Raw genomic sequence first — 25,135 nt, 5'->3', positions numbered from 1 at the left:
GTATCTTTGGCGATTTTAATACTTCTTTTATTTGTTGGGATCAGAATTTAAATAACTCCGTTCTTGAATGTTATCCTGGATCATCTTTATCACAAAGAAATATTGCTAATGTAATTTTTGAATTAATGAACTATTTAAATTTAATTCAGTTAAATACGTTCACTAACAGCCGTGACTCTATCTTAGACCTTGTCTTTTATAACTCACATAATTACACTTTGTCTTTGGCGATTGATTTAGTAGTTCCTATTGACTCTCTACATCCTGCTATTGTATTATCAATTAATACTAATTACATTCATTCTTCAAGTGCTTTAAATTCTCGATCATTTAGATCGATACCCAAAATAATGAAATTGGGTGACGTCGAGGCTTTGAATGATAAGGATATCGCTGATTTGTTTGCGTGTCATTTTCAGAATGTATACCATGTTAGTACGATTAATGATAACTTAAGTTCTGAATTCTCAAACTTTAATAATCTTCATGCAGTTTCTATTAGTAAAGCCATGATCCATGAAAAACTTAAAAATCTCGATATTAATAAAGGCGCTGGACCGGATAATATACCCCCCTCTCTTTTAAAATCTTGCTACTCGTCCTTCATTGAACCTTTATTTATAATGTTTAACATGTCTCTCAATTCAGGAATTTTTCCTTATGAGTGGAAAAAGGGAATCGTTGTTACTATATACAAATCTGGTAATAAAAATAATGTTTCAAACTATAGGCCTATCACGATTCTAAATTCCATTTCTAAGGTATTTGAAAGTATTGTTTTCGACATTGTTTATAATCATGTTTCTCACTTCATAATTCCTCAACAACATGGTTTTATGAAGAGAAAATCAGTAGTTACTAACCTAACTCAATTTTCTGAGTTTTTATTTGATAATGTGGGAAACGGTAAACAGGTTGACGTTATCTATATGGATTTCTCTAAGGTATTTGACAAAGTAGACCATGGTATATTGCTACAGAAGCTTGACTAGTTTGGTTTTACTAAGATGTTTACTAGTTGGTTTGCTAGTTATGTTAACGATCGATATTCAACGGTTCGCGTTAATAGTGAATATTCACAGGCTTTCTTAGCTACTTCTGGTGTTCCTCAGGGATCTCACCTGGGACCTCTTCTTTTTTTATTATTTATAAACAATGTAGGTGACCCATTGTTACATTGCATTTATTCGTTGTTTGCTGACGATCTAAAAATTTATAAAGTCATTACTTGTGATGACGATTGCAGGGATGTTCAAACTGATATAAATAATTTACTGAGATGGTCTATTGATAACCGGCTTCGCTTTAATATCGATAAATGCAGTGTAATATCTTTTTTTAGGCATGAGAAACCTATTATTTACAATTATATCATTGATGGAATCACTTTAAAGAGGGTATCCAGTTTGAGTGATCTGGGAGTCACTTTTTCCTCAAGCCTGAGATTTGACACCCACATTACCAATGCTGTCAATGAGACACTTAGAGTTCTTGGTTACATTAATAGAATAGCGTGTCACTTTGGGAGCATGGGTGTACTCAAATCATTATATTTTACTCTTGCTAGATGTTTGCGTAACTTAACATTAAAAGCGTAGTTGCCGGCGTGATATCTTGATATTATTGCTTAATAATTATCTTATTTCTTATTATTTAGTGCATCTGAACGAAAGGGCGTTTTTTTCTATTTGTAAGCCCGTATATGTATTTAAAATAAAAAATAAAATAAAATATTTAAAATATTAAAAAGTATATATACTGTAAAATAAAAATGATATTATATATTAGAAAAAAATAAGAATATAAATTGATTTTGATATAATTCTTTTTTAAAAAATCTCAATACAACTTTAGAAACCAATTTTGTTTTAATCAAGCTTATTATTATTATTCAACATTTTTTGTTTTTCTTTATTCTTTATTGAGGTTATGTTCCTGTTATATTAAAGTAACCTCACTGTTTTATTGTATTCACATTATTTAATGTTTATATTTTAAAATAAATTGATAAACTTATATATTTAATACATTTTTTATTTTTCTTTATTGTTTATTGAGGTTATGTTCCTGTTATATTAAAGTAACCTCACTGTTTTGTTGTATTCACATTATTTAATGTTTAAATTTTAAAATAAATTGATAAATTTATATATTTATATAAGTATTTATTTACTTTAATCCTTCATTTACTCTCTATTATTACATTCTACTACAATGTATAAATTATGCATGTGTCAAAATATTTTAAACACTTCTATTGCAGTTACTTTTTTTATTTACAAGAATTAGTTATATTATAATAATTGATAATTATTATTACTTTTAGCTAATTACAATAACGAAAAGTATATTCATTTAATGTAAGAAGCATTGACTCCATTGACTGAGAGCCACTCACTTCTCCTCCACTGCCATGCTAGTGGGGGGGGCACGTTTCACGGGTCGGGCGTCCATTTGGTTCAAGTGTGGAACCTGCATCACAGCGGTTCCACATGGCAGCAAAATCGCCGCGACGAGACGACTGCCTTACCCCCACTGCGCCATCTAACTACTGCTTTCCCCTCCGTGACGTCAGAAGGGGAAAGCATTAGTTAGATGGCGCAGTGGGGGTAAGGCAGTCGTCTCGTCGCGGCGATTTTGCTCCCATGTGGAACGGCTGTCAGACCTAAGCAAGCTACGCGCACGATAACGTGGACCGCACTACGATACTAATTGCACCATTTTGTACTTTGTTTTGTATTAATTTCACTAATTAAAGCTATTTGTGAAAACCTAATTTAATCTAATCTTCTTGATTCGCGAGTGTTGTGATTTGTCCATAACACAGACACACACAAAAAATTGCCCGTGTTGGGAGATCAGAGTACCCTACCCCCCTGTATTTTAGGCCGCTGAACACGAATCTGATGTCTGATTTTTAAAATTCAAAATGGCGGATCCAATATGTCGGACAAATTTTTTGAAAATTAACGATTTTTTAAAAATATTTTTAAAAATTCTTGGATTTTTATAGAATTTGTTACTTGGGAGTTTTAAGGGCCGCTCATTACGAATCTGAAGTTATATTTTCAAAATTCATAATTTCGGATCCAATATGGCGGACGAAAAAATAAAAATCATTCGGATCGGCTTGAAAATTGTTACTAGGGGGTTTTTGGGGTCGCTGATAAAGAATCTAATTCAGTTTTTTAAATTTCAAAATGGAGGATCTAATATGGAGGACGAATTTTAAAAAAAATTGTTGGATTTTTATGAAACTTGAAATAAACTCAACCTGCACCTTCGGCATTAGCATTACCCGATGAGGTTAAGTTTATTTTAAGTTTCATAAAAATCCGACAATTTTTTAAAAATTCGTCCTCTATCTTGGATCCGCCATTTAAAATTTAAAAAAACTGAATTCAGATTCTTAATTAGCGGTCTCAAAAACCCCCGAATAACAATTTTCAAGCCGATCCAAAGGATTTTTATTTTTTCCTGCAACATATTGGATCCGACATTTTGAATTTTTAAAATCTGACATTAGATTCGTAATCAGCGACCTTAAGAACCCCTAAACACTAAGTTTCATATAAATCTATCAATTTTAAAAAAATCGTTTACCACCAAAAATGTAAAATGTTTTTTGAGGTTAAGAACAAACGTACACGTGCAGGAGCAAAACGAACTTCAGATTCGTGTTTAGCAGCCCAAAATACATGGGGGTAGGGTACTCTGATCTCCCAACCCGGGCAATTTTTTTTAGGTGGCTGTGTAATTAACAGGATAACAATAATTATTGCTCCAAGGTCCACCAGCGAGGTCCATTCAGAGAGTACTCAACCACAGGTAAGTCCATTGATTTTGCTCTCGATTCGCTCCCTTTATTGCGATTTAACAATTTTTACATTTATTTTAATTAACATATTTAAGAATTAACAAATAAAAATTATTTATATTGTTAAAAATTATTAATATTTTAGAAATGATATGCTAATATACTCATTGTAATAAATAATAAACAACTGAAATTTTTTTTAATGGTTTTACAAAATAATAAACCTATCTATTTCATGTGTTTGTTACAAGGAACATTTCTTAAGAAACCTTTATAGTCTCCCTTGGTCGAGCGCGTCTAGGCGCAGCTCCCAGTACGGTTGAGCCCTGCAGTGTAGGTACACTACACGGAAATCCTTTACAATAAATGTTAAAAATGATACAAAAATTTAGTATATTCTTTAGCAAGTCATGGAAACTAAGGATATTTATTAATAAAAATCGGACAAGTGCGAGTTACACTTGCATTAAAATGGAGGGTTCCGTACTCGTAGCGAACTTATTTGGTATAAAAACAAATGTTTAAAAAATATGTGTTGTATGATAAATAATATAAGTGATACGAAGAGGAACAATTTTCTTGAATTTTACAAAATTGTTCCTTTTTGAATCACTGTTTTTTTTGACATACAACACATATTTTTTAAACATTCTTTTTTATACCAAATAAGTTCGCTACGAGTACGGAACCTACGATTTCAGTGCGAGTGTAACTCGCACTTGTCCGATTTTTTAATTCTACAGTTGTAACGACTGAAAAAATAAACTGAAGGAAAAAGTCCACTTTTTCCACTTCTTATCATGTTTATTAAATTATTTCTATAATCTACACATAAAAATACGTGAAAATAATATATTTGAAGCCCTTTAGATAAAATTTTTTTCGTTATTGGGAGAAAATTCATGATTTTTTCTAAAATTATCAGTTTTTTCTTGACAGCACCTGAAAATTCAACTCCAATCATCCTCGTGTGTTATATACACGTAAAAATACTTCAAAATGTAAAATTTGAATCACTTGATATAAAGTTTTTTCGTTTATTGGGGAAAAATACATTTTTTCCTTAAAATTATCATTTTTGTTTAAAAATTTGATAAAAATTGATTATCAACTCCAATCGTGCTTACATTTCATCCCTATAATTTTCACGCAAACATACATTTATACAACAAATATGAACAGTCTGGGTTTAACATTGTGTGCTAATTTAATGCTAATTTAATTAGTTAGTGAATGGAGTAAATATTTAAAACTTTATTAGCAAATTTTGAGAAATGTTTTTACTTTTAAAAATTAATTACTACTTGTTATGTGAACTTTTAAGTTGCTCGGTTATCAGATCCACATTCAATTCAGTATAATCTTAATAAGGATTAAAGAAATACAATATATATTTTACATAAATTCGAAAAACAAATCATTTAAATAAATATAACTGAAATAGAATGAATGGAAAAAAATAGGCAAATACAGGAGTAATCATCGTGACTTTTCGTTAGCAATCGGTCAAATTCATTCAGACTCGCTCGGTTGCCTTCGGTCCCTCTTCCCCAACCTTCTTTTTTGAAATTTTCGTATCGGCTATACCAAAATATGAAAATATTGAAGCTATTAACGTAATCATTTTATAATGATATTTCTAAAATTCTTAATAAAAATTGTCATTTGAATTTTCTATAGTAAAATTTTAATTTTTCAAATGACTTTACTAATTAAAACCATTACGTATTTGTGTTTGCTGGGTTTACTAATCATTTTTTGTCATATAAATATTAATCATAATTTTTTGACTTTTTATGAGCCAACTTTCACGGTTTGCTATTCGTGTTTGCTGGGTTTACTAATCATTTTTTGTCATATAAATATTAATCATAATTTTTTGACTTTTTATGAGACAACTTTCACGGTTTGCATATGCTAGGGAAGAATGTATACATGAATTGTTTTAAATAATTTAAATTGTATAATTCCAATGAGCATAAGAATGTTTAAAAATATCAATTTTTTCCAGATAAATAAAAAAAATAGTAAAAACATTGAAAATTAGGTTTTTCTTAGATATCTAATTGCAAAATTAACATATTCTCTTTGTCAAGGTGTCATTTCTTTCAGAATTTTATTAGCTTTAATAAAATAAAGAGGAAAAAATTTTAGTTTTAAAATTTTTAAAGATTTGAACAGTTTTATAGTTGTAGAAAAAACAGAGTTCGTACAATTTCCAACGGTAGTGTAAATTTTATGCATTTGAAGTTGAGTAGTGTTTAAGGGGAGGGACCGGTGAAATTTCAGCCTACTAAAGTTATTATTGTTAAAGAGTGTCAATTTTTTTTCTGGCATAATTTAGGATCCAAAATTATTATAAATTATTAAAATTTCAAAAAAAAATTTTTTTAGCCATTTTAGAAAATTTATTTTTTGGAAAAATTAAATTTCTTTAAATTCCATACGATTGATTGTTTAAAATTGTGAAAAAAGCGTAAAAAAAATTCGACAATAAAAAATAATGAAAATTGTGGAAGTAGTTGAATTTTTTCAAAATTACCACTAAAATTGAAAGCAATCAAAATTGATCTTGTTTAGGGGTAATAATTTTTTTTAACATTTTTTTTTCAACCAAATATCTTATTCTACTGAGAAAAACAACAAAAGGTAATTTTTAACAATTTTACAAATATTTTTATTTTTCAAAATTTTCATTTTTTGAAAAAATTGAAATTTTTCAAAATCCATACGCTTGATTGTTTAGAATCATGAAACAAGCGTATAAAAAAATCGGCAGTCAAAAATAATTAAAATTGTGAGAGAAGTTTAAATTTTAAATTTTCGAGAATTTTGAATTTGATTTTAAAAATTATTAACAAATTTATAGTTTTTCAATTTTTCATGATATATTATACATTTAAATAATTAATATTGTCAGAAAAAAATTGACCACCCTTAAACAGCTTTAATTTTGATGTGTTAAAATTTCAGCGGTCCCTCCCCTTAATAATGTTTAATAATTTAATAATTAAAAAATGTGAATTTTTGATTAATTTTAGTGTATTAAAATTTAGAAAGTGACATTAGGGTGAGAAATCCTAAAATGCCCCCAGATTTACCAAAGGTCGGAATTTTTTATCGAAACTTCACAAAAATATAGTTCCAATATATTTAAAAACATCCCCGAAATTTTATTAAAAAATATTTATTTGTTTATTATTTATAAATAATTTAAATTTTATGCATAACATTTTTCAAAATTGCATAACTTTGACAAAAATCGACGAAATTCTTTTTTCTGTTTTTTAAATTACTCATGAAATAACAAACTTTTTGAAAATAATGTTTACAATTTTTAAACTTTTCATTTCTTATAAAAAAAACTTGTTTTTATAAACAAATTAAAAAATAAACGTGTTCTGGATGAGTGTATTCAATTTTATAAACATAGACTTGAAGAGAAACGGTAATTTAAAATACTTTAATAACAATGAATTTTTTTTGAAAGCGCGCTCGCAGCCCGTGCAACGCGCACAGTGGGACGTAAAACATGGCCGTGGACAAATTAACGAGATCATACAAATTTCAACCGATTTTGACGTTCTTGGTCATGTTCTAAAGATGATAAAATTCTGCATAACGCCTGATTTTGTATTTAAAAAAAAAAAATTTCCAATTGTTTATTAAATGTTAAAGTTGAAAAAGAAATTTCGAAAGCTTTTTTCGTGCTCTTTGGAATGGTTTAAAAGTTATAACTCTTCAAAAATGTACTGATAACATTTTTCAAAAAAATTCAATCCCCTCACCCCACAGTGGCCGATTTCCCGAAAAACCTGGCCAAAAGTCAAAAAATTTTTTTTAGAAATTTATACTTTTTATTATTGAATATTATAAAGGAGGGTTCACTGCATAATTTTACAAAAAAAATTACACTTTTTTCATCACCAATTTATTATGTGAACAAGTAAAAGTGATCTTTGCCAGAGATTTACTCAGAACCTTTCATAACTATAAATTTTCGTCACAGTTAAAATAGTGAAAATATACTAATATACAGCAGATTTTTGAATATCTTTTTTTGGGAACTATTAACAAAGGTGTATGAAATAGGTTGAATGTATTTATCATCATATTTACAACGTACAGTTTTTAAAAAATGACATTAAACATCGCTATTCATGGCTACGATTTTTGTATTGTTTTATCAACGTAAATCATGAAAATAGTTGTGAAATCCACCGATATCCGCACCCTACCTGGTATTATCATAAACTAGAATATATTTTTGATTCATTTTAATTGAAATCAGCTGCCCCAAGCTGCCCCTGCAGTTTTGGTATCACTTTTTATTTCACCCAGCGCGGTTTACCGACAGCGCGTTGCACCGGCCGGGCCGGCGGTGCAACTGAGCGTGAAAGACTGACTTTTTCTTCATTCGCATTCGCTTTAAACTAAAATTTAAGCACTTTCTGTAATTTAAAAAAAATAAACTCTAACACATATACGCAATTTTATAATACCAGCAAATATTTTGGATCCGCCATATTGAATTTGATAAAACAAATGTAAAATTTGATTTCAGAAACCCAGTAAACGTAAGTATACTAAGTTTGGTTAAAATCGTACCATTTTTTAATTTTTAGCAAAGTTTTTTAAAATCTAAACGGCCATTTTGGATCCGCCATTTTGAATTTGACACAACCAATGTAAAATTTGAATTCAGAAGCCCAAAAAACATGGGTCTACCAATTTTGATTGAAATCGTATCATTTTTCGATTTTCAGCAAAGTTTTTTTAAATCTAAACGGCCATTTTGGATCCGCCATTTTGAATTTGACACAACCAATGTAAAATTTGAATTCAGAAGCCCAAAAAACATGGGTATACCAATTTTGGTTGAAATCGTATCATTTTTCGATTTTTGCCAAGGTTTTTCTGGAAATCGGCCACTGTGCACCCTCATACAATTTTTGATAGAACTTAACAATACTTCTTGGTTAAAGTACTCACCCATAGGTGAGTTCCGATCCGATCAAATTTTTTTCTACTTTGCACGCTACAGGAATTTTTCCTCATATATAAAAATAATTTAGAATAGAGCTATAAAGAGACTATAAGTAACAAAAAAAATATTTTGTTTATATAAAATTGTTATTAAAAATATATAAATTATTTAATTAATTATTGATTTTATTAAATATTATAAAAATACATTATATTAAAAGAAACTTATAAAAAACCGAACCTGAAACCTGCAAAAACAGCGGTACTATGTATTTGTTAATTAAGGGTTGTTTAAATAATGCTGTGTGTAAAAATTAATTAAAAAAAGTTTTAATCGTTTATCTTGACTAATAATATTGTACATTTCACTCAATATGTCAGCAATTTCGTAATTATCCCAGCAAACACGTTTTATAAATGTTATATAACAGTGAGGACAAAGTTTTATAGAACATTACCCTATTGAAAAAAACACGTATAATTATACGTATAATAATACGTACTATTATACGTATTATTATACGTATTATTATGCGTATAATAAGACATACGAATTTGAAACAAGAATTATACGTATAATTGTACGTGTCTATAATTTTTAATATTTAAGAATATATAAATATGGAATATATTTTTGTTTATTAATATGTACCTAAATATTATAAAATATTGACAAGTATAATTATACGTATAATAATACGTATAATTATACGTATTGTTATACGTAAAATTATACGTACTATTATAGGTATAATTATACGTATAATTATTCGTATATTTATACGTATAATTATTCGTATATTTATACGTATAATTATTCGTATATTTATACGTATAATTATACTTGTCAATATTTTATAATATTTAGGTATATATTAATAAACAAAAATATATTCCACATTTATATATTCCTAAATATTAAAAATTATAGACACGTATAATTATACGTATAATTCTTGTTTCAAATTCGTATGTCTTATTATACGTATAATAGTACGTATTAGTATACGTATATTTATACGTATTATTATACGTATTATTATACGTATTATTATACGTATTATTATACGTATAATGATACGTATTATTATACGTATAATTATACGTGTTTTTTTTCAATAGGGGGAACAATTCTGCAACAGTGTTACATAATGTTTCTATAACACTACAGCCACAAATTTTTTGTAACTAAGGTTCCATCGCATATCTAGAACTATATCGGAACAATGATGTGTAACTGTTCTAAAATTTTGATGAAGTTCAGTTCTGGAATATATTTGTACCTGACAAGTAACACTACCCAAATGTTAATCACCGATTTTGATGAAACTTGTCACACTTCTAGAACATGGAAAAATATTGAACACGTATTTTTTTATATCGGCCCGTTTTGAGTTTTAAGGGTAGAAAACACCCTTTTTCAATTTAAGGGATGAAAAGCAGTATTTCATACGGAATTTACTAGATTTGCTTGAAACCTATTACTCGGGGGTTTTCGAGGTCGCTGATTACGAATCTGAAGTCAGATTTTAAAAATTCAAAATGGCGGATCCAATATGGCGGACAATAAAATAAAAAATTAATCGGATTTGACTGAAACTCGTTAGTCGGGGGTTTTTGGGGTCACCGATTACGAATCTGATATCAGTCGGGTAGTTGATTACGAATACGGTGTCAATTTTTAAAAATTCAATATGGCGGATCCAATATGGCGGACAATAAAATTGAAATTCACTCGAATTTACTTGAAACTCATTACTCGGGGGTTTTTGGGGTCGCTGATTACGAATTTGAAGTCAGATTTAAAAAATTCAAAATGGCAGCTCCAAAATGACAGACAACTTTTTAAAAAATTCATTGCGTTCGCTTAAAACTTATAACTCGGGGGTTTTTGGTGTCGCTGATTACGAATCCGATGTTAGTTGTTTAAAATTCAAAATTATGGATCCAACATATTCAATAAAGCCATTATTATAAAGACAAGATCTAATACTGCGACCAACAAATGCAAGATATGATAAACGAACCAACAAAGGTAAGAAGCAATAATCCAACCAGTAAAGCCGAGATGTGATAATCCAACCAGTAATGGCAAGATGTGATAATCCAACCATCAAAGGTAAGAAGCAATAATCCAACCAACAAGGGTAAGAAGCAATAATCCAACCAGTGAAGGCAAGAAGCAATTATCCAACCAGTAAAAGCGAGATGTGATAATCCAACCAGTAATGGCAAGATGTGATAATCCAACCATCAAAGGTAAGAAGCAATAATCCAACCAGTGAAGGCAAGAAGCAATAATCCAACCAGTAAAGGCAAGAAGCAATTATCCAACCAGTAAAAGCGAGATGTGATAATCCAACCAGTAATGGCAAGATGTGATAATCCAACCATCAAAGGTAAGAAGCAATAATCCAACCAGTGAAGGCAAGAAGCAATAATCCAACCAGTAAAGGCAAGAAGCAATTATCCAACCAGTAAAAGCGAGATGTGATAATCCAACCAGTAATGGCAAGATGTGATAATCCAACCATCAAAGGTAAGAAGCAATAATCCAACCAGTAAAGGTAAGAAGCAATAATCCGACCAGTAAAGGAAAGAAAGAATAATCCAACGAACAAAGGTAAGAAGCAATAATCCAACCAGTAAAGGCAAGAAGCAATAATCCAACAATCAAAGGTAAGAAGCAATAATTCTTACCTTTGTTGGTTGGATTATCACATCTTGCCTTTACTGGTTGGATTATTGCTTCTTGCCTTTGTTGGTTGGATTATTGCTTCTTGCCTTTACTGGTTGGATTATTGCTTCTTGACTTTACTGGTTGGATTATTGCTTCTTACCCTTGTTGGTTGGATTATTGCTTCTTACCTTTGATGTTTGGATTATCACATCTTGCCATTACTGGTTGGATTATCACATCTCGGCTTTACTGGTTGGATTATTGCTTCTTACCTTTATTGGTTCGTTTATCATATCTTGCATTTGTTGGTCGCAGTATTAGATCTTGTCTTTATAATAATGGCTTTATTGAATATGTTGGATCCATAATTTTGAATTTTAAACAACTAACATCGGATTCGTAATCAGCGACACCAAAAACCCCCGAGTTATAAGTTTTAAGCGAACGCAATGAATTTTTTAAAAAGTTCTCTGTCATTTTGGAGCTGCCATTCTGAATTTTTTAAATCTGACTTCAAATTCGTAATCAGCGACCCCAAAAACCCCCGACTAACGAGTTTCAATCAAATCCGATTAATTTTTGCTTCCTCGTGGAGGAAGCTATGTAGTCCTTTCGTTTATAAACTTTTTAAAAATGGTGAAAACAAATTTTCCTCTATATAGAAACATGTTATATGAGATCCTGATAAATTGTCCGGATGTATGTATGTGTGTGTGTATGTGTGTGTGTGTGTGTGTATGTGTGTGTGGATCGTTTTTGTGAACACGATATCTTTAACAGGTTTTAATGGATTTGTATAAAATTTGGTAGGCTTATTTAACACATTAATCTCTCAAAAATGACGAGAGGATTTTTAAAAATACCCCAAAAAAAAAATTTTATCGTCTTTTTTCCAAAAAATTTTTTTTAATTGAAAAAATTTTTAAATCGAAAAATTTAAGGTAATATATATTATAATCGTCTTCTTTATGTCAAGATGAATCGATTGATATATATAAAGTATAGATTTGATTGAAATTTAAAGAATTAAAGAAAGTTAAAAAATAAAAAATTCTCATTTTAGCTAAAAAATGATGTGTTTATTTAAATTCATGTTTATATATGAAATAATTTTATTCCCTGCATTGAAACAAATTGGTTGGTATATATAAAGTATAGATTTGATTTAAAATTTAAGAATTAATATATAAAGTTTATGTTACACTCAAAATTAATTAAAATTTTCTTTATTTTTCAAAAAATTTAATTAATTTAAAACATTTTTAATTCGAAAGTTTTTAAATGAATCAATTGAATTGGACAAATTCATTGCTTCCTTCACGAGGAAGCGAATTTTTTGCTTCACTATGAGGAAGCATAATGTTTATGAAATAAACATAAAGGACCCCCTACTTGTTTATTTTATTGTCCGACATATTGGATCCGCCATTTTGAATTTTTAAAATCTGACTTCAGATTCGTAATCAGCGACCTCAAAAACCCCCGAGTAATAGGTTTCAAGCAAATCTAGTAAATTCCGTATGAAATACTGCTTTTCATCCCTTAAATTGAAAAAGGGTGTTTTCTACCCTTAAAACTCAAAACGGGCCGATATAAAAAAATACGTATTCAATATTTTTCCATGTTTTAGAAGTGTGACAAGTTTCATCAAAATCGGTGATTAACAGTTGGGTAGTGTTACTTGTGAGATTAAAAATTTGAAGTGTTCATAAGTAGCTTAACTATTTTTTATGGAATTAATAAATAAATAGTTCATTTTACTTAAGTATGTAGTTAAATTTAAACAACTCTAAAATTGTTATATATCACATAGTCTTATTGTTTTTTCTTTATATAAGCAATACAGTTTTTAATTCTCCTCACTCGCAAGTTATCAAATCAATTTTGTATTTATATTCGCACGTTAGGGTAGCGTAACGGTTAGCGCATTAGCCTGTGGAGCGATATTGCTATAGAACAGTTGAAATTTGACACGGATCTAATTATGTTTATTTTAGAGTTTCCTTTTTCTAATACATCAAGTTTTAATATTTTTATTAAGAATAAAAATATTTTGCATGTATTTTTAGGTAATAATCTTGCGATAATAGTTATGTTCCATTTTATAGTTGTTACAAAACAGTTCTAGAACTATTACAAATACATTTGTAACCATATTCTAGATCTGTTACAGAATCTTACATATCCGTTGAGTACGAAATTTTGTGTAACCAGTGACTCACAGGTTCACAACAGGTTACAGAACAGGTTCTCAAAAAATTTGTAACAGTTCTATAACTGACCTGTAACAGTGTTTGCAGGGTTGGAACTAAAATCATTTAAATTGTTTATAAAAATTGTTTTAACAATTAAAAATAATTAGTTTCTAATACCTATTGAACTGGTACTTTCTTTTGGATCTCAAATATAAAAAATTAGATGGTTTTCAATTACTAAAAGTTAAAAAAAACAAGCTATTTGCAATTACTCCACTAAATTGTTTATAACAATTTTATTATTTATTATTTTATTAACTATCAGAATATTTTTCTAGGTTAATACAATAAAATTTTTCGCTTTTGTTGACGTAATAATCGCTTTTTCTTAACCCTCTTACCGCACACTTGTATCCAGCACCCATATACCGCACACAAGTGCGAATTGGGTTTTCGCATTTTGAATAATCGCTTTAGGGATGAAGAAATCTTTGTAAATACATTCAATTATATATCATTTTGGGGTGAAATTTTCCGTACAATCCAATGGAGCCGTTGAATTTTACAAAAAATAAAAATTTGTTATAGAAAAATTAATATTAAAAAATTACTTTTGTTAAAAAATTAAAAAAACATAAAAATCAAAATTTTTAAAATTTTTTTTATTAAATTGAACAAAACCAACGTGATGTAACGATTAAATATGTCCTCTTTTGAGAAAAAAATATAAGACTTTATTTAAATTAATATAAGTATTTTTCCTGCCCCTCGGAAGTTACTGTTTGTTTTAAAAGGGGAATTTAGGCACATATCAGCTTTGGGAGTTGTTATATGGTGATATAAGCAACAAATAACAACAAAATACACTTAAATCATTTATTTATTATAAAAAAAACATGTAGGAAAATACAAGAAATACAGAATAATTTTTTATTGCTCGAAAAATTGTTCGCACTCTACGCAAACAGCTGCACGATGCTCATCACACATTCTGCGCATACAGTTTCGACATTTCATGCGTGTTCGGCCTGATGCATCGCTATCGCAAAGGTTACATTTTGACCTTGTTACCTCTCTGATAACCGACAATACTACCGGTGCAGGCGGGTCAATTTTTAAAAATGTGTATATTATCTTTTTAATTGAAGTACGTATTGTGGGATTGGTCAAGCGTCGCCGAAGATACGGTTCAATCAATTCAGATGCCAATTCTTTATTAAATTTAGCACTTGTGAGCGATGCATTGTTTACATTCAAGTTGTATAAAATTTGCGAATTGACACCACATTGGTCTAGAATGTTATAAAAGAATCGTAATGGCCATCTGCGAGTACGACGAGAAGTAGAAAGGTGATGACTTTTTTGATCGAATGCATCAGTATTTGGAATTTCCCTTTTATTCTTTCTTATCGTACCTACTGCTCGCAACTGATAATCAGTTTTTAGCGTTTGAAAAAGGGGAATAGATCACGGAGAGAAATAGATGGTACGGGGTACTATCTAGATAGTACCAGGTACCATATTTGATCTTACATATACGGACAGCAATCTAGATTCTATCAGTTACTATCCAGATTGTACGGGGTAACATCTTGATTCTAGTGGGTAACATAACCATACTTTTTGTAACATCTTTGATAGTACCGAGTAGCATAACGATAGTACCGGATAACATCTACTTTTTACCATCTTAAGATCATAAATTCTTACCATCTATTTCTCTCCGTGATGTATACCAGTTGTCCATCGTAATTGTTCTCCAAGTGCCAGAAATAGAAGTTAGATCGATCAATGATTTTACGAAATAAGTTGGCACGGAATCGTTTGCAGCAGGTTGTACTTTTCCTACGTATGGAATAGCACTAATCTGTAAAATGTTTCGGCATCATTTAGCATAAGAATTTTCATCCCATACTTATCGGGCTTGTTTTTCATATAAATTCTAAAAATACAATTCGGATACCCACTTAAACGACGACCACGTCTGTCAAATGCTATTTCAGACCATTTGTAAACAGATTTAGCTGCTGGAACGGTTTTGCGAGGACGGACACGACCACGTTGTCTCTGGAAACTATCATTGAGACGGCGTTGTTTCGATGCCGGCTCCGCTTCTGAATCTAACTCAGAATCAAATTCACTTTCAGCGTCGCTTCCCTCATCATCAACATGTTCACTGTCGTCACCTAAAAATAATAATAAAATAACAATAATTTATTATGAGGTAAACGTGAGCAAGAGAAAGACAAAAAGAAAATAGATTATCAATTCACCTTCATCATTAGACACTGCGAATTCGCTGGTTTGGTAACGGTCGTCAGAAGAATCATCAGGCTCCGAATCCTCTAAGGTTGCTGCCACAGCTACTGCACTCCGTAGATTAGAGACTCGTTCACTCATACTAAAACATTATTCGATAAAAAATGAATAATTTAATAATTAATTTTGTAAATAATTATCGAAAATACATAAACTATAAAAATTTACAATGATAATCAACTAAAAAAAATTATTTTTTAATTTTACTAAAAATGTTAAATTATTATATAATAACAGTCAAATATTACTGTAAACATGATTAAATATACTTACTTTTTTTCTTACTCGATTTCCCAGGCAAAATTCAAATTTTTTTTTTTAATTTTTAACAATCCACACTCACTAACCGCACACAGGTGCGAATTTGCACTAACGGGAGATTTCAAACCTGCTACTACTGCTTCTAGATGATAAATAAGCGCGCACTCAATGACAATAGACACGTGAGGGGTCCTACATATTTGTTGTGGTGGTGATAGACCTTGGAAATTTTACTACGTGAAATGCCAGCAACTTAAAATTTTTGGCAGTGCGAATTCGCACCTGTGTGTGGTAAGAGGAAAAAAAATTTTCATATTCAACATTAAATAAACAATTGAGAAGAATTTTTTTTCAAAAAACAAAATTAGGCGTTCTGTAGAATTTTATCAACTTTAAAACAAGACCAAGAACGTCAAAATCGGTTGAAATTTGTAGGCTTTACATTAATTTGTCCACGGCCGTGTTTTTATATATTTATTGAAATACATACATACATACAATGTTTTACGTCCCACTGTGCGCGTTGCACAGGGTAAAATCGCGCTTTCAAAAAAAATTCATTGTTATTAAACTATTCCAAATTACCGTTTTTTCTTTTTTTTATTTCAATCCTCAATAAATTCTCTTCAAGTCTATGTATATAAAATTGAATATACTCATCCAGAATATGTTAATTTTTTAATTTGTTTATAAAAAAAAAATTTTTATAACAAATGAAGTTTCAAAATTGTAAAAAATATTTTCAAAAAGTTTGTAATTTCATGAGTAATTTAAAAAAAAAGAATTTCATCAATTTATTTCAATAACATTTATTTTCAATTTTCATTCATTTTTCTCACAATTTTAACAATTTACGAAAGTGTCACGAATGTGTAACGAGTTCGTGACACATTCGTAGTTTGCCTCCCGCCATGGTGACCCGATTTTTGCATCATTTTAGGAATTAAAAGGATATAAAAATAAATTCTGTAATTAAACGTCTAATAAATAAATTTTAACTAAATATTTACCCAGCAAACGAAAACTAATTTAGTTGAATTGAAATGAATATACCATATGGGCTTCAATGAATCCCGTTTAGCAACAAATACGAATTGGATCTTGACAAAAAAGTTAATTCATTTCAAATCATCTGAATTAGTTATTTTTACTGGGTAATTTTAGGATACTTTTTTATCTTATTTAAATATAGCCTTAAAATTTAAGAAGTAATTATTTTTAACTTACGTTTTTGTACCATACAATACTTGTTGGTAATGGATTACTTTGAATTTTGCAAGCCAGTTTCAGATCATCTCCTTCTTTTAGAGTATGCACTGAATAACCCGCTGCTAGGTGAACTGTAGCTGCTGGAATATCTATATAAAAATCTTGACTAAATTAATACTTCCTAAATCCTACGGAAGCCGAAATAAACAATATTTTGTTTGTTTCCAATGGAACTTGGTCACACTCGGTAAAATGTAAATATTAGGAGAGGGTGTGGTTAAATGATACATTTTCCGTTAAAAGACTTTCTGAAAATGGCTGATTCAAATAATAAGTAAAATAAGTTACTTGTTACATTGCTTTAATCTTTCAGACGCACGGTGGTTGGGAAGACATTTTAAATGAACTGAAAAATTAGAGAAAATCTATTGATGTAGTTTTGTTGAATTCAAAAAAAGAAAAGGAAATCTGATTTGAATTTACATATTAATTACATAATGAACGAATTCTAAAGCATTTTGAAAATTTCAAATTAGAATGAACTTAAATAAAATCAGACAAGTGCGAGTTCAAGGGTTCCGTAAACGAAGCGAACTTATTTGGTATAAAAACATATGGACGATTCCACGTGAGATTTACCTATGACCTTTTAAATTTGTCTAAATTTATTTTTTCTTATTCTTTGTAGAAAAAAAAGGTTTACGTATTTTTTTATGTTTTTATAAGTGCAAAAATTTTCGAGTTATGAATTTTTAAAAATCTGATTTTTTCAAGTTCTTTTGAAATACACCTAATTTCAATGACATGTAACTCTAAAAGTATTGAATTTATGAATTGTGATTAACATACAAAAAAGTTTAAGTTTTTTATCGACTTTCAAAATATGTTAGCGAAAAAAAAAATTTTGAATTTGTTTATAAAAAACAGCGATTTTTCATAAACAAATTAAATTTTTTTAAATTTAGGCGCGATTTTTTTATTTTTTTTTAATTTTTACACACATGAAAATGAAAAGAAAATTTTGTAATAAGTTTTTGAGTGGGCCTGATGATCTTTTTTTTGTGAGGGAGGTGAGGGCGTAATAATTAAATAAATAAATATAATTAATTAAAATAAAGTAAAATGACATTTATTAATATATGACTATATAGCTTGGCTTCCGTGCTAAGACTGACTAATACAATTAGACTCTCTCTATTCTCTTATTTCGAGTGACGTCATACACCAATACATTGGTTATACCTTACAGTTCGGCTATCCTGATTAAAGTTCGACCTCGAACTGAAACAACATGCTTTTTAATATTTAATTTGTCAGTCTTTCATAAATATTTTATTTTACAATAATAAATATAATAAATATAAAACAATACAACTACATTTTGCTTTTTATAAAAATCATTTTACATAAAATTCGTTGATAAAAATAATTAATTTCTTTTATTTACAAATAAAAATGTCAAATTCGTCAATACAATTCTAATCAACACACCAGGGTTTCAAATTACATGCCTCCCAGGTACCAGAGTATGACTTTTGCGTTACTTGAAAATTTTCTACGTCTTTGACCACATAACGATCATTTCTCAACACCTTGTCAACTTGATATGGACCCTTCCACCTGGGAATCATTTTCTTTGAAACTCCTTTAGTCGAATCGAAATTCTTAATGACAACTAAATCGCCGACAATGTATTTGTGCGCCTCTTTTCGTTTCGCATCAAAATATTTCTTGTTATACTCTTGCGATTTTTCTATTCTATCTTTCGCTTTGAGTCTTAGCTCGTCTAATTCACACGATTCATCGCTCACCTGTATGTCATTAATATATTCCCCCAAAGCATCTACATTTTCTTCTCTCTGAATCACGCCGAAAAGTAATTTACTCGCTGTTTCTCCCGTACTTTTATTTACTGTATTGTTCAAAGCAAATTCTGCCTCCCACAGAGTTTTATACCAAAATTTTCCGTTTTGAACGTCAGTTAATTTCGCTAACATCGGGGTTGAAACCCTATTTACGCGTTCAACCTGTCCGTTCGATTTCGGAGAAGCAGTTGCAACTTTAATATGAACAATATTATTATCGCTTACAAATTTGTCAAAATCGTCGGAAGTAAAGCAAGTTCCTCGATCGGACACAATCATTTTTGGACGGCTATAATTTCGAAAATATTCGCTTAGACAATTAATTGTTTCTTTCGAGTCAGTTGATTTTACGGCGTAAAGTTTAACAAATTTCGTAAACCCGTCAATAACAACTAACACATGTCGTTTTGTAGAAATACTTTTATCAACCGGACCTAAGTGATCAATATGACATAACAAAAACGGTTTATCGCCTTTCGGAATCGGATTCAAAAAACCTTCTTGTTTACCGTTAGGAGGAGAGAATGCAATGCATTTTAAACAATTAGCAATATGAATTTTAACTTTTTCATGCAATTTAGGAAACCAATAATTTCTCAACATGGCTTCACATGTTTTCTCGCATCCCAGATGGCCTAATTCATCATGATATTTTCGCATTACGTTACATTCCATTCTTTCAGGCACATAAAACAATATTTTTTTGCCTCGTTTTCGATAAATAATACCGTTTCGCATTTCAAAATTTTGATCTTCCGATTTTTCTAATTTTTCGCGCAATTCAAGAATTTTTTTATCACAGTTTTGATTCACTATCAGATTTGCCTCAAAACTATTTTCTTCGACCACCATCACAGAATTCATACGGCTGAGAGCATCTGCATGTTTCATTTTTTCTCCCGATCTATGTTCGGTTACTTTATTATAGTTTTCCAACTCGAGTGCCCATCGCTCTATTCTTGTGTTCATTTCTTTTTTATCCAAAGTTTGCTTTAAAGAATTACAATCAGTAACAATTTTAAATGGTCTATTTTTTAAATAAATTTTAAATCGACGCAAGGCGTAAATAATAGCAAGGGTCTCGAGTTCGAAACTATGATACCGACTTTCTGTATCAGTTGATCTTTTCGAAAAATAAAAGACCGGATGTAAATTTCCGTTTTCTTGCCTTTGGAGCAACACCGCCCCATAGCCAAATTTACTGGCATCGCAATGTAACTCTGTTTCTTTCTTCGGATCAAAAATGCACAAAACTGGTGACTCTACTAATTTTTTCTTTAATAGCTCGAACACGCGATATTCTTCTTCCCCGAAATTGAAAACTTTACCTTTCCGAAGCAAATCGTATAAGGGCTTGGCCAAAACCGAGAATCCTTGCATGTACTTTCTAAAATGAGAGCACATTCCAAGAAAACTTTGCAAGTCCCTTATATTCCTTGGAGTCGGATATTCAACCACAGACTCTATGCCTCTATTAGTTGGACGTATTCCATCTTTAGTGACATAGTAGCCATGATATTCAATTTCAGTTTGGAACAATAGACATTTATCCATTCTTAGTTCGAGTTTGTTAGCAACTAATAATTTTAGCACTTTTTTCAAAACTTCTAAATGCTTTTCTTTCGTTTCTGTTGCAATCAAAAAGTCATCTAAATAGGCTAAAACATCGCCCGACGCAATTAATTCCCGTAAGATAGAGTTAACAAAGCTCTGGAATTTAGGCGGTGCTGTCTTTAAACCAAACGGCATTTTAAGATACTCGAATTGGCCCAGCGGCGTTATGAATGCCGTGTATTTGACCGAATCGTCATCGACTTTAATCTGGTGAAAAGCGTCTTTCAAATCCAATAGTGAAAAAATCTTTTTACCTCTCAATTTATCAATTTGATCCTCAATATGAGGTATCGGATAATTAATATTCTCAATAATTTTATTTAAAAAACGATAATCTACGCAAAGACGTATTTCGCCGTTTTTTTTCCTAATCAATACAATTGGCGACGCATACTGCGCTTCACTAGGACGAATTATTTTCTTTGCTATCAAAATTTCAATCAATTTTTCTAATTTACCTTTTTCTTCAAATGATAATCTACGCGCGTTAAAACAAATTACACGATCACTTGTGAGCTTAATTTTTAACTCAGTTTTTACATTAGGAAATTCAGGACGTTCTGCTATTAAATATTCGAGATAAAATAATTCTTTAATTTCATTCTGAGTTTCAATATCAACATCAGGATTAATATTAAGAGAATCAAGAAAATTTTTTTTTTCGTCATTATTCCCGATATCAACATTTAAAATTTCCTTAATTTCCTCTTCGGTTGAGCGCAAACTATAACCAAAACAATCTAAAATATCTCTACCAAGAACAACCGAAGTTTTCATTGTAGTATTGGGAACTACTAACAGTGTCAAATTTTCTCTAATCATATCGTTTATACGTACTTTGCAATTTATTTTTCCAATTATATTTAACCCACTGTTATTAATTCCCACATAATTTTGTACATTATTTATAGGTTCAATTATTACATCGGGTACAACACAATTTTTTACGAAGCTTACCGGGCTGCCAGTGTCGAAAAGAGTGTCCAGGTTGACGTTGACTCTTCTTTCTTGAGTGGAAAATTCGTAATCGATGTCCTTGAAATACTTCTCGTTCAATGCTAAATGTCCCGATACATTAGCACACTGTAAAGATTTTTCCTGCTGCGGATCCCTTTTAATTTTTGGACAGTTTTGAATTTGATGGCCTAATTCAAAACACTTAAAACACGCTCCCTTTTCCCTCTTAGGCATTCTGCAATCCGGCGCCAAGTGACCCTGTTTGTTACAGTTGTAACAGCGAACCCTCGAATTTATATTCTTTTTGATGTTTTTATCCTCAATTTTAGACGTAGACTCCTCCTTATGAATCGGTGGCTGCTCCCCTCTATTGCCCCTTCTTTCTTGTCTCAAACTTATTTTTTCGAAAGCTTCGAGCAAGGTTGCCTTGTCCTTAAAACGTTGAAGTCTCGCCTGAATCTGGATTGACGTGTCAGGTATTCCATCAATCAGATAGTCAATTAATTCTGCTTCATCAATTGGGACAGAATTGGCAAGGATTAATTTTTCGTGGTAATAATCTCCGAAAGATTCCGAAGCTTTCCACGTTCTTTCCTCGAATTTTTTCCGTAGCGCCAATCTGCTCGGTCGATGGTCAAACATTACTGCAAGCTCGACTAATAATGCGTCTATCGATAACCCTATGTTTTCGGTGCTTGACTGGAACCACTGCAAAGCTCTTCCTTTCAGTCTCGTTCCCAGCAACAGTCGACTCATATCATTGTCCAGCTTGTAGACGTCACATAGCAACTAAAACTGCTCTCTCCATTTCCGGAAATCCGTATTATTTCCGTCAAATTCTCCAAGGAGTTCCTTAATTACTCCAATATTTGGTGATCGGGATGGTCCCTGCTGTGATTCGTTTGGTCTGTGATTATTCCGCAATAATTCATTTTCGCGTCTCGACAGATCCAATTCGCGTCTAAGGAGATCCATTTCCCTCCTCATGAAATAGGCGTCGTCCCTGTTATCCCCAATTTCAGATGTGCGGTGATTTGGAGGAGAGGGGTTCCCAATACTCATATTTCCATGTGTAGTGGGGTTAGCATTCCTCCTATTTCCATGCGTAGTGGGGTTACCATGTTCCGTATTCTCAAGCGGAGCTTGGTGGGAAGTAGAGGGGTTCCCATTGGTACTATTATCATTACCGGAATTCTCGTCGGGACTTAATGTGTTACTGTCATCACGAAACGATTCTCCAGTCTGGATACATGCAGCTCTGTCCTGCCATAATCCTGACGGATCGTGTTGATAGAGCCTCTTAATCAGTTCCAGTTTTGATCCCGTGACTGACAATTCATTTTCCCGCAATACTTCTTTCAGAATGGCTATAGTGAAACGATAAGGATTTGTCGCTTCGTTTTCAAGCATTTTGAAACACAAATCGTTCACTTACTCGCGTCGAATTTGTAAGGGAAATGATTTGCGCATGCGGCACTATCATTCAAAACTTCACGTAATTTCGTCGTCTTTCACGAGAACCGAGACACGTAATCACTTGTTTGTCCTTAAATAATTTAAACAAAGCGTCACCTCAACGGTTTCCGAAAATTTCCACAACCGAATCACAGGACACAATCACCGATTTTCACCAATATTTAATATTCACGGAGATTCTTAAATCGTCCGATCAACTTAAAAATTATTTATACAAATTAATATAGCCAATAAAACCGAAACTAGCCACGAAACGACTTATTCGAAATAAGTAGCTAGGAGTCTATTCCACGAGGAAGCATTAAAATTTTTGTCACTTTTCCGACTTATCTGCTCACAAATAATAATAAAAATTGCGTACTGATTAGCGATCCCACTTCTGATGATTGTGAGGGAGGTGAGGGCGTAATAATTAAATAAATAAATATAATTAATTAAAATAAAGTAAAATGACATTTATTAATATATGACTATATAGCTTGGCTTCCGTGCTAAGACTGACTAATGCAATTAGATTCTCTCTATTCTCTTATTTCGAGTGACGTCATACACCAATACATTGGTTATACCTTACATTTTTTATATAATTTGTTTTAAAATTATTATTTTAAGGACAGAGCGATTCCTCTCTTTCTAATTCCGTGCTATTTTGACGGCTGATTGCTTGAAAATCCGCGGTTTTCCCTTCCTACCTTTTTTCGTATACTTTTACTGTGTATTTCATACCGCCAAATTTTCCCTCTAATCGCATTTTTCGCGGCGTCCTATTTTCTTAGCCAATAGTATTTAAATTATTTTGGTAAGGACAGAGCGATTCCTCTCTTTCTAATTCCGTTGTAACGTATACTGTGCCATTGTCCAGCTGTCAATCATTTTTCTATTATTAATATAATTTTTTTAAATCTTTGATATCTTAAAAAATAATAATTTGACAATGATTTTATTTTTACCATTTATTTTTAAATAATTTTTACTTTTTTATGACATACAATTTTTACTTATTATTATTAATTTAAGCAATTGAATAAAATAATTTGCATTATTTTATTTAAAAACAGAAAAATATGGTTAATTAATTTAATTCTAGTTTATATTTATTTTTAATATTGTTAATAAAAAATCTTTAAATTTGAATTAAATTAATAATTGCTTTATATTCGAAATTGTATCTTTCCTCTCTTACTATTGTTTTTCCCATGTATATATTTATATTTAACAATAACATATTATTATTACATTTTTTTTATTCACTTATTTATATTTTTCTTTATGTATATATATAATATATTTTTATATATGAGAGATTCTTTTTCAATCGCTCCTGCCCAAAAAGTCAATGTTCTGGGATTGGCTTCATACTTTGATAAATTGTTGTCCTATATGATAGTAATAAATCTCTAAAATATAAACTCATTAAAAAAATATTTGTAGAAAGTAGAGGGGGTTGAAGTTTTGACGTTAAGGGTAACATTGTCATTTTCAAATCCGTATAACTATGACAAAAGTTAATGAATTTTAATTTATCTATAATGAATTTGTTGTCCCACTTTCATATTTACAAAGCTCATGAGAAAAAACCTCAGCTTTCCAATGAAAATAATAAAAAAAATACCCGAAGGGGTGAAAATCGAAAAATTAGGGTTGATTTTGAAAAAAGGGGTCAAAAATTTTTTTTTTTAATTTCGTTTACATTTTTGAAAAGTACGTGAAAAATGCATTAAAATTCATTATAGATAAATTAAAATCCATTAACTTT

At 30.5% G+C, this 25,135-nt stretch overlaps 1 protein-coding gene across 6 annotated transcripts in view; it reads right to left on the bottom strand.

Moving 5' to 3' along the window:
* The window catches only part of LOC127276942 (neural cell adhesion molecule 2), a 1,005,192-nt gene that overhangs the window by 559,154 nt on the left and 420,903 nt on the right, over window positions 1–25,135 (bottom strand). For 5 of the 6 annotated variants that reach the window (XM_051297698.1, XM_051297696.1, XM_051297697.1 and 2 more), the window contains one exon: window positions 17,486–17,616. The exons of the other annotated variant lie outside the window; for it this stretch is intronic. In XM_051297698.1, the coding sequence (XP_051153655.1) occupies window positions 17,486–17,616 (131 nt within the window). The remainder of the gene's footprint in view (window positions 1–17,485; window positions 17,617–25,135) is intronic. 6 annotated transcript variants of the gene reach the window in all.

This window comes from Leptopilina boulardi, unplaced genomic scaffold (genome assembly GCF_019393585.1).
Source record: "Leptopilina boulardi isolate dan_hultmark-lab unplaced genomic scaffold, ZJU_Lbou_2.1 LbouV2_161, whole genome shotgun sequence".
Classification (NCBI taxonomy): domain Eukaryota; kingdom Metazoa; phylum Arthropoda; class Insecta; order Hymenoptera; family Figitidae; genus Leptopilina; species Leptopilina boulardi.
Note: the sequence above shows the minus strand (reverse complement) of the source record. Positions and strands in the feature narration are given on the sequence as shown.